This window comes from Hoplias malabaricus, chromosome 5, assembly GCF_029633855.1.
Source record: "Hoplias malabaricus isolate fHopMal1 chromosome 5, fHopMal1.hap1, whole genome shotgun sequence".
NCBI lineage: Eukaryota > Metazoa > Chordata > Actinopteri > Characiformes > Erythrinidae > Hoplias > Hoplias malabaricus.
This window is the reverse complement of record NC_089804.1, coordinates 3,358,051-3,369,884: the sequence shown is the minus strand read 5'-3', so window position 1 is coordinate 3,369,884 and position 11,834 is coordinate 3,358,051. Positions and strand designations below refer to the sequence as shown.

The 11,834-nt window shown below is 41.2% G+C and overlaps 1 protein-coding gene across 1 annotated transcript; it reads left to right on the top strand.

The window, feature by feature from the left end:
• The first annotated feature begins 1,530 nt into the window (after positions 1 to 1,530).
• Positions 1,531 to 11,555, top strand: tent5ab (terminal nucleotidyltransferase 5Ab). The gene is made up of 2 exons (XM_066673010.1): positions 1,531 to 2,094; positions 7,195 to 11,555. Exons 1-2 carry the CDS (start codon positions 1,702 to 1,704, stop codon positions 7,975 to 7,977), a joined length of 1,176 nt encoding a protein of 391 aa, XP_066529107.1. The 5' UTR covers positions 1,531 to 1,701; the 3' UTR covers positions 7,978 to 11,555.
• The last annotated feature ends 279 nt before the right edge of the window (positions 11,556 to 11,834 follow it).

Genomic DNA, 11,834 nt, shown 5'->3' with positions numbered 1-11,834 from the left:
CTAAGAAAAAAAAAAAATCATGTAACTGTAACAGCAAAAATAAAGCCCCATGTCTTCTTTGTCCTCCAGTGCTTCACATGGAAAACCCAGAGGACCATGGGACCCTGGGATCACGGCTCTAACTGCAGACAGTTGTAGAAGTTGAGGTGCAGTGGGAGAGGAGCAATGTCATCAGTTCAATATTTTTTCTCAAACATTCTGCCACAGTATTAACCAAACTTTGCCAGAGAGATTTTTATACTTCTTTTTGGGCAATTTCATCATAGTATCGCACTAGACTGCACTCTTCCTCTTTTAAGACACCTTTCTCAAGCTGCAGAGCCTTCAGTTCATTCTCAGTGGGTTCAGAGAGGGCTCACCCCGACATGCTTTCATTATACGTAAGGCATTTCCCCAATGTATCCCTACTCTATCACTACATTCCTCATTATGTAGTGCACAATCAAATTATTGTGTGAGTTGTGGGATATTTGTGTGGCCAGACTAAATAACCATGTATTTGTTGATGGTTCAGTCATTGTAACTTTATTAAAGGAGACTTTTATTTGCCATCTGATGGTTACTGATGTTTTTCCTACACGAGGTGACCAGAGAAATAAAACTCTCCAATGTTAGATGTTTCAAGTTAATTTACTGATTAATTTGTACAGTTGTGTGCCATTTGTCTAAATGTCTAGCTCTTAATTTACCCAAAGAACAAACATTTATCATGGCTATTGCTTTGGAATAGTACAACAAAAGTATAACATTAATACAATTTTATTTGAAGCTAGTTTATGCTGTAGCATATCAAGCACACACACACACACACACACACACACAAACACACACACACACACACACACACACACACACACACACACACACACACACACACACACACACACAAACACACACACACACGTTGCAACCCTGAAGATCCTGCAGGTTCTACCATACTCTTGTGGAGAACTAATGCTTCCTGGGACACTGCACTTGCAGTACCGTACATGTCCACTAGAGAGCAGCCTTGAAGTGCAGCACCGTGGTGAACGAAGACGCACCCCAAACACACATATACACACTCCGAAAGTGTGTGGACACCACGTACAATGGGTGAATTCGCGTCCAGTTGTGTTTGTATAAAAGCAGGAGCAGCTGCACATAAGGTGTATAAACCTGTGGAACTGTGGAACGGTTTTCTCTGGAGAGGACTGAGCTTCCTTTAGGCCGAGCTGGAGTGTCCTCAGCACTGGTGTCGAGGTGAAGGCTCTGAACATCCTCAAATCCTCACAGCTACTTAATAACAGTTGATAATAAATACTTATCTACGTCACAACTCCTCAACTTCCCTTACCCCTCGGCTTTAAAGAGAAACGAAACTGGAGAGAGACAGACAGAGGGAAGAAGAGAGAGAGAGAGGGGGGGGAGTGAGAGAGTGAGAGAGAGAGAGAGAGGTCGGGAGGAGTGAGAGAGTGAGAGAGAGAGAGAGAGGGAGGGAGGGAGGAGAGAGACAGAGAGAGAGAGAGAGAGAGAGAGAGAGGGCGGGAGGAGAGAGAGAGACGCTGATCTCGCGCTGCAGCTGAGCAACCCAAACAGACGGAACTGTCCGCAGCGGCGCGCGGGACCGTGACTGAAACCCTCATCATGTAAAAAAAACAACAACAACAACAAAAAGCAGCAGCAGCAGCAGCCACCCCGGAGCAACTGTGTGCGCGCGCGATGACGGAGGAGGTCTCTCCCGCGAGCGCGCGCGCGCTGACCTGGGCGCAGGTGCGGCGGCTGGACGCGCTGCTTGCGGAGCGCGTGCACATCCACGGGCGCGGGAACTTCCCGACGCTGCACGTGAGCCCACGCGACATCGTGCGGGTGGTGCGTGCGCGCCTCCGCGAGCGCCACATCGACGTGCGCGAGGTGCGCCTGAACGGCTCGGCGGCCAGTCACGTGCTGCACGAGCACAGCGGCCTGGGCTACACGGACCTGGACCTGATATTCCGTGCGCAGCTCGCGAGCGAGCGCGACTTTCACACGGTCAAGGAGACCGTGCTGCACGCGCTGCTCGACTTCCTGCCCGCGTGCGTCAACAAGGACAAGATCACGCCGCTCACGCTCAAGGTGAGGAACGGCACGCGCAGAGTGCTGACAGGTGGGATCCGGAGCTCTGGGAATGGCAGGAATTTTAACATCGGGTTCCTCAAGAGAACCCGTTGTTTTGGTTCCGTTGACCCAGCCGGGACACCACTGTGGTTTCCATAGGGGTAGAACATGGCTTCTGATCTACTAGAGGGACTATTAGGGATGGGTTGCCTGTTAGGAGGATGTGGGAGCTGTGGGCAGCCAAGTGCTCACATACCACACTCTTAAAAAGAAGGTTCTTCAAGGGTTCTGTAGCCCAGGCAATGGTTCTGCATGGTGACACAGTTCCTCAGATGGACAATGTGGGGTGTATTGATTCACATGGCTCTGAATAGCACAGAATGGCACTCTTCCACCCATCTGAGGAACCAGTGCACAATTGCACATGGTTCTAGGAACACATAGTTCGGTCTAGAACCATTGCATTTGCTAAATGACCCTCGAAGAACCTTTTTATTGCTTTGTTTACAGACACTTCCTATAACTGTACCATGTGTTCATACTCAATAGGCTTTATACACTGTCACTGACATTTCATAATACAAGGTACAGTTTACATACCAGTAAATAAACCCTCATATTACTGTAGTTTCATAATCATATAACGGTCATTATAACTGTAAACATCACCTTGTATTACTGAACTATATAGCTATAATCATAGTTTTAATACACTGTAAACAACACCTGATCACGTGCAGTATTTATAAATTGTAAACAAGACCTTAATATACTGTATACATTCATAATCATAGTCTTTATAACTGTACTCATTGTCTTGTATTACTGCACTATAAATAATCATAGATTTAATACTGCATACAACATCACCTCATAAACCTTACTGGACTATATATTAATTAGTTCAGGCTTTATTCACTGTAAGCTAGACCTCACTGTACTATATATTAATTAGTTCAGGCTTTATTCATTGTAAAATAGAACTTACTATACTATATATTAATTAGTGCAGTCTTTATTCACTCTAAACTAAACCTTACTGTACTATATATTAATTAGCGTAGACTTCATACACTGTAACCAACACCTCCTGTTACTCTCAGTTTTGTTGTTCAGTAGCCATGCTAATGCTAGTGGTCACTCTAATTTAGGATTGGTGTCAATAGCAGATAATTTGCCCCCAGTTTTACTGGAGCTAGTGCTAAAACAGACTTTGTTTAGTCTGACTGACTTAAAATGGTTAGCCTGTCACCTTTAAATGAGTTAGGCTAAAAATTAAATCTTAATTTTAAATCTTAATTAGAACATATTTAAAACCACCTATCATTACCTTTGTGTTATTACAGCTATAATCTCATGGTAAACTCTGTTAGCTATTCAGGTCTGCTCTACTCTAAGTCATTAACTTTTATTGGTTAAAAATAGCTTAAGGTAAATAATGTAAAATGATAGCTTTAATTCTTATTTAAGCTTTTATTCCACTGTTCAGCTAATCTTTAACATTCTAAAACATACTAGGGTGACCAGATCTGAGATGGTGAAAAAGAGGACAAGTCTCGGGGTTTGGGGGGGGCGGTTGTGCTCTCACCCCTCGCTGCCATTGTATGCTTAGCTGAACCTATGTGTGTTTTTAGGTCCTTTACACCTTTATTTGCTACACAAAACATGGGAATTCCTTTTTTAATTCATCCGAGAACTTACATTTACGTTTCAGCATAGCTGCTCGAGATGAGGGTGGGTAAATGAGCTTTGCCTGATGTAAACAAGGACTACTGACATGCAGACTGACTAATCAAATGTTTACAGAAAAGATTATCGACCAATAACTGGAGCTCTACAGTCAGACCCTCCAATCAGAAGATTTTAGGCTACTTCACCATGCCCCCTTCGCACTCAAGCGAACCAATCGGAGTAGGGGAGAGCGGGACTAGTTTGTGAATGAAACGCTTCTCAAAATTCTATGTAAGCTCTAGAAAAACAAAATCCCGGATATTTTTGAAATTCCACCCGGACATTTTTTTCAAGTTTAAAAAAGAGGACATGTCCGGGTATTACTTTGGAGTAGATGTTAGCATTGCTAGTCAAACTTATTTTAAAAAGCTTCCTTAAATGCAACTAAAAGAGGCACTGACAAATAAACTGAATAGCAAAATAGCTATATATATAGGGTCCATAGGGTTAAATAAGAATTGATAACCCAGCTTTATTCAAGTTGATAGCCTATAGCTGTTAGCTAATCTTAAATAATAGTAGCATTCATTCATTCATTCATTCATTCATTCATTCATCTGTAACCGCTTATCCAGTTCAGGGTTGCGGTGGGTCCAGAGCCTTAATAGTAGCATAACATTTATTAAATTTGCTAACTGAGCTTGCATACATTTGCTTAATTGTAAGATATTAACTTGCTCAGTTTAAAACCTTTGGACAACTTGCTTCCTGCGTAATTTGAATTGTGGAAACCTAAGAATTGTTATTATCACAGTTCAATACCCTTACAGCCATCTTAGGCCATTAGTACACAGTGGCACAGCCTCACTCTTTCTTGGTGGATAGGATGGCCCTCTTTCATGGATGGAGTCTGTTTCTTATCAAAGCACATCTGTACATTTAGTGTTCTCCTCCAAGGGTCTTAAGCTACATTAGTGTTGTGTTAGCAGCAGGTGAAAACAAGTAGTAGTTGGCTTCACTTGAAGCAAGTGCTCCTCAGTCTCCGATGTCAGGGGCTAAGTGTGTGATGAGGGAGAGTCATAAGGCATTTTTCCACTGCATTGTTCCTACTCCACTCTACTCTACTCGACTTATTCCACTCCTCCACCAGGTGAATCAGGTCCTGGTTCTGAAAGCAGGTTCTTGTTTGTGGCTGTTCTCTCGTGGTTCAGAGCGAGTCGAGTAGGGACTAAACCGTGGCATGTAAACCTTGCAGAGCGCTGATTGTCCAGAGAGAGTCGTCACCCTACACCATGCAATGCAGATGTCCAGCGCAAACTCTCTTTTATTATTTGACTCATGATGGCAGCTTGTGAAATTACGATTAATTGAGGAAGGAACAAACTCTACTGATCTGTCTGAACTGATGATGGAGTTGTGTTCAGTCTCAAAAAACTACAACAGCACGCCAATACACCATGAGTAAACACTGCTTAACGTTACCACTGTTGTTGTTTCGGGGGAGTTGTGGTAGCATAAAACCAAACAGGAACCAGGGACCAAATAGAGAGTACAGTCCAGTGGAGTAGGACCCATGCTGTAGAAAGGTGCTGTCTGATAATGGGGGCCTGGGTACAACAAAACTGTGGAGGATAATGGACATTTTGAAAAATTAGCATCATGTCAAACATTTTGATCTGAAAATGCAGTTTTATGAAATAGATTATTTTGTTGTTTTTCAGGGGCTATTTGTTCTATTTGTTTCCGGTGACATGTATAAATTGAAGTGTGTATTTTGACAACAAGGGCATGGCCTTATCAGAAAGAGATAATTGGGTTTAAGCTGATGCTGAAAAATAAAACGGTGGTTTCCTGCACAAAGAGGCTTTACTTTAAACCAATTTACAACCGATCCGCTTTCACCTCATTCTGCCTCACACCTCACACCCACACACACACCCACACACACACACATACACACACATATATATATATATATATATATATATATATATATATATATATATATATATATACATATATATACACACACACAGACACACACACACACACACATATATACACACACAAATGGAAAGGGAGAGAGAGAGCACACATATTTTCATGTGTGCAAATTCAGCGCAAATAGAGCTACTTTTATGGATGTTTTTATCTATTACGGCAATGCAAATCAAGCTTTTAACTGAAAGTGCGTATGCTAATAGGCTTCATGTCAGCTTTGTGTAGACACTCCAGTCAATTTCTCTCTACATGGTTTAGAATTTACTCTCTGTGTCCAGGAGTAGATTGTACACTCCCTAAAACTGCCTCATGTGTTTATGGGCAATTTAAATGACTGTACAACCTTGAAGCAATTAATCAAAAGGTCAGTGATGCTTTTTAACCATTGTGGCAACAATTTCTCAATTGTAATTTAACCAATTACCTGCTGCAAATTCTCATGCAACTGAACTCATTTTTTTAATTTGGAAACACACAGCCATAAAGATGATGATGGATTTGATTTATAATGAAAATGAACAGTTTAGGAACTGATCAGATCACCTTCCAACCTCCAAGAAATATTATTTCCATCATGGGAGATCTCTGCTTCTACCCCTGTGATGCCTCAGGGAGTTAGAAGTCCAAGAAAACCCAGCCTTGCTCTCTCCAGTGTGGTAGGATGGCCTTTATTCTTCCCCAATCTTAAGCCCAGTTCTAGCAGCACAGTTGACTCTTAACATGCAGTGCATATCTGGACATTTAGCCTCCTCCTTCAAGCATTTTGAGCTCTAGTGGCATTGTTTTTGTTGCAGTTTGACTTATGATGAAGTTCCTTATGTTGCTCACTTTTCCAGGTTGGGGGCTTTGTGCATTACTTTGGGAGTCATGTGTAGAGTATGTACCATGCAATGCAAAATCAATATATGATGGGGGAACCAGAGATTGCTAACTGGGATTTATTAAAAGCACAAGGATGTTTTGTTGTGCAAGATGAATTAAATCAAGTGATCAAAAAGTTTCATTGATGTCACACTGCCCAGAGGAAGTGAGAGTAAACAATGAGCTTGGTCATGTTGTGTCTTCCTACATTTAAACCCTGCACTACAGCATAACTCTCAGTTCTCAGCTTTATGACAGTGTTTTTAAAAACCTGTAAATCTTTTAAAAACCTGGTTTATGAAAATGTTTCAGGGAATACAATGATGCTATGTCTGGTGATATTTCCAGCCAATATTTGGAAATCATTTTATTCCTGGTTAAGAATTTCCATTGGTCCAGCCATGATTATAGTTTGATTGTGTTTCACTTGGTTAATCAGGGTGTAATTGGTTAATTACATCACTCTAACAGCTGCAAATTACATGATGTACTTGATAAATTAAGTCATCGATAATGGAATAAATAAGATGTCTAATTTTCTTGTCTCACACTCTTCCTTTCCTCTTCCCCCCATTTCTTTTACAGGAGGCATACGTTCAGAAGATGGTGAAGGTGTGTAATGAGTCTGACCGCTGGAGCCTGATTTCTCTGTCAAACAACAGTGGGAAGAATGTGGAGCTGAAGTTTGTGGATTCCCTTCGGCGCCAGTTTGAGTTCAGCGTTGACTCATTTCAGATACACCTCGACTCACTGCTGCTGTTCTATGAGTGCTCGGAGAACCCCATGGCTGAGAACTTCCACCCATCCATTGTGGGCGAGAGCATGTACGGCGACTTTGAGGAGGCCTTGGAGCACCTCCGCAGCAAGCTCATTTGCACGAGGAACCCCGAGGAGATCCGTGGAGGCGGGCTTCTGAAATACTGCCACCTACTTGTGAGGGGCTTCCATGCTGCTTCGCAGCCGCACATGAAGCAGTTGGAGAAATACATGTGCTCACGATTCTTCATCGACTTCCCAGACGTCACAGAGCAGAGACGTAAACTCGAATCCTATCTGCAGAACCACTTTGTAGGGCTTGAGGAATGCAAGTATGAGTACCTGAGCACACTACATGGTGTTGTCAGTGAGAGCACCGTGTGCCTCATGGGTCACGAGCGTCGACAAGCCCTCAGCCTTATCACCATGCTGGCTGTGCGGGTTCTAGCTGAGCAGAATGTCATCCCCAACGTCGCCAATGTCACCTGCTACTACCAGCCTGCACCATACGTCTCTGATGGAAACTTCAGCAACTACTATGTGGCCCAGGTGCAGCCAGTTTATGCCTGCCGGCCATCAAACACTTTCTGTCCCTGGCTGCCCTGCAACTAAGACCAATACACAAAAAAATGTCAAAAAGAGTTGCTCAGATGCTTTATACCTTCTGTACCCTTAAAGTTAATCAAAGAGAAGGTTTGGCCTAAATGAATTGGCCCTTGATAATAAATGTCACCTAGGTTTTTGGTATCCTGCAGGTTGCTCCTTTACAAAAGTTCAAGCCTGTCCTCTGTCCCTTAATGGGACCAAGTACTGGTTAAAATGAAAGTAAATGGTCATCTGAATGACACACAGCGACAGATCCCTGTACCCTCTGAGAGTTTTAGGGTAAGAGATTTTCAAACCTTTGGGCTACAAGCAAAATTAGGTAGATACAGTATTCAATGCAAAACTAAATAAGCACACATCAGACATGCTACACCTTTTGGCTGATCAACTTCATTATGTTTCTTTGGATGCCCATTGCTTTAAAAAGGAAAACCACAATGGCTGGGTACTCTAAGAGCAAGATGCAAGATGCCCTACTGTGTGGCAAATTACAGAGGTGGAAATTCAGGTGGTGATAAATTCAGCAAAGTTACACATCTACAGGAATCCACTGTAGGATTAGACTTAGAAATGTTTGGGGAAGTGGTGACAAAGCAATTTTATATCATCATGAAGAAGCACTTGTATGACCATTTTCACTTTTACCCAGTGTTACTATTAAAACTCAGTGGTCATCTGAGCAATTCTTTTAGACATCTGGTCTGGCATCACAGGCAGCATGGAGGAGTAATCGGACCAGCTTCGGATTGCTGTGCTGATTTGACAGATATACATTTCTTTGTTTTTCTTGTGATGAAAATAAGAAGAAAGGGAAGTCAAGCTTCGCTTGTGGCAAAAGAAAGCACATGACTTACATTTAAGCAAAAGACAGAGAGAAGTAGGTCACTCGGCTTCGTTCCCAAAGGGCGTTATGTTGTGCCCAGGTGTTCAGAGACGTAATGCCAAACCTGAGGAAACACTGCAAAGATGAAAAGGGCTACAACAGGACAATACACACAGAGACTGGAACTTGAGTCCTGGGAACAATCTCAGATTTCTTTTTGGAAGCTGGTTTGGCATGAGGAAGCAGAGAGATAGTTTTTGTACTAGTTTTGCTTTGTCTTTAGGACATGTAAAAAGACTTAAAGGGATGTACAGATGTGTCACACAAATGTTGGTGTGAAGGCAGGTGAGATAGATGTTGATCAGAAGAAAAACTCATACAGAGACACATTCAAAATAACCAGGGATAAAGAAACTGTTTACAAACCAAAGAAATTGACTTAGATTTAAACTGTAGCCATAAAGAGACAGCTTTATTATTGACAATCTGCAAAAATTCAAGTGCCTGCAACAGATCAAATGCAACAAAGACTTACAAATAAATCACAGCCCCTGCAAACCTGCAAAAAAGAGGGGTGGTGCCCTGGACAAAATCGAGGTACTCACTTAGTGTATGAGAATTTTTTTGTGTGTGTGTGTGTGTGTGTGTGTGTGTGTGTGTGTGTGTGTCTTCAAAGTGTATAGTAAGCAGGTGTAAGGGTTAAATCTCTAAACGTGTATTGAACAATTGCATTGCAAAATCTCAAAATTCAGCAATAAAATCTAACCTCAAATTTAGGATTAAAACAAAAAATATCTGTATACTTTACTATTAAAGTGCATAACCATCAGATTATCAAATGTTTTAGGACACACATTGATATTGGAATCCTACCAGTCTTGAAAGATGTTTAAATTATTTAAAACTTCATAATGTATTTATGAAACTTTGGGTCAATGCACTGAAATATCTGCATTTTAATCATTTCACTGCATTTGTAGCCCCCACTGATTTAATAATTCTGAGTGGATTTATTCCAGACTTTGATATTTTCTGGTTGTTCATATATATCAGCATTGGGAGATACCATGTGTATATGAAAAACATTGTGTTATCATTGGTCCACACTCCACAAGTTTGTGCAACACTAGAATTTTCAGTCCCTAGATAAGTGTGATAGAGATAGTCTACTGAATGAGGAGGGACAACATTACTATTGCACAATATAAGGTTGTTTGTTTGTGTGTGTGTGTGTGTGTGTGTGTGTGTGTGTTCAAGATATGAGTAACTCACAGACATTCACCTCCTCTGGCCTGACCTTACTGTACAGTTGGCTCAAGGGGGCCTGGGAGCTGGCTAAGCTCAGATTAGAGCGCTGGGGCCAATGCCATTACTGCTGAAGGAGAAAATGAAGCTAGGTCACAGGCTGAAAAAGCAAATGAAGGAAGTGGGTTCCAATGACAGAGGCTGGTCGAATCCACATCCTCTTTTCTTTGTATGATAATAACAATCTGCACATCCACATATAGTGAAGTATACTGGACTACCCTGTAAACCATGCCAATAAAGACAAGCTGAATCAGAATCTGTTTTAGTTGCCAAGTACATTTTGTGCAAAATCTCTGCGATGAGCCTAGAGCTGTTTCTAAAGATATGTTTGGTCAAATATAAGGCTCCAAAGGGACTACTGGACTGTCATTAATTGAGCTAGAAAACTTGCGTGCTAGAAAAATGGTTTCACTTCAGAGTTTTCAAGCATCAGGATCCTGGTTTTAAATGGCAACCTATTAAACAATTGTGTTCAGTGAGTGGAAAACCATATTCAGATGTGTACTGTAAAGAAGCATAGATTATATTCCATTTTACTAAAAATCATAAATTCAGACTCTCAAGTTATATGCACACAGACCAAATTGTTACAAAGTTTAATTACGTTGTTAAACACAGTCAAGATATTTTGTAAAATACCATTTTGTAAACATTAGCGTTTTTTATGGAAATTTGAATGGTAGTTGAGTGGTAAAGATTTTTATGATTCACTTGAAAAAAAATCAAGAATAAAGAAAAGAACAAATGCAGTTAATCAAATGGCACAACCTTAGTCACCAAATAAAGCCAGAATCTGGACACAGCCCTAATGCTAATCATGACATATCATTTGTTTATCTTTTGAAGAAAGTAGTGTATTAAGCAAATAAAGAAGGAAGTCTCTGGGGTGGTTCTGTAGGTTCTGTTGCCACCTCAATGATGTCACAGCCCACTTCAGTGCTCTAATCCCTCAAGCTGAGATCTTACAGAGGAATCCTGTTGTGTGTGGGATCAGCTCTACAATCGGTTACTTGAACCATGCTAATGAAGGGCTGGAGATTGAGAGTTCAGACAGAAGTGTCTCTAATGGAACCTGCATGACACTTGCAGCACATTCCCTTCGCCTTTAGTCGTGTCTCTTTTATTTTTCTACTGATTCCTCTATTTTTGTACGTTTGCTTGATGCTAAGGTCGCGACCATGACCTTGTTTCTAATGCTGTGAAAGAAGAGTGTGCATGTGGAAAGCTATCCAAAATAGCTGAATTGTCTTTCTTTTGACTCCTGTAATGATTTAGTAGTATGTGGATGTGTAATTGATGAATGCATATTTGTAGGGCTGTGTGTGTGTGAGTGTGTATGTGTGTTTTGTTCAATTTGTATATGTTCTGGAGTCATTTCTAAAAGAAGATTATGAGTGACTCTGTAACTTGTAAATGACCATGTAATTTGAACATGAATCTTATTAAATGGTGGAAAGACATAGCTGTTCTTTTGGGTTTTCTCTCAACACGACCAATGCCCACATGGCCCATAGTCTTGCAGATGGACACAGGGGATGACATCACAGAAATCCATAATGATCGCTAACAGCAAAACTAATTAGACTGATTAAGTGTGAACACAATTAGTGCTAAAACAAAATGAAGGTTTCATTTTGTTTCAGTATGGTTATAAGTCTTTTATAAACTAAGTTACATAGTGAAGGTTTGTGCAACGGCAGGACAGTTTGTAGTATTCAAATGAAAAATTCTA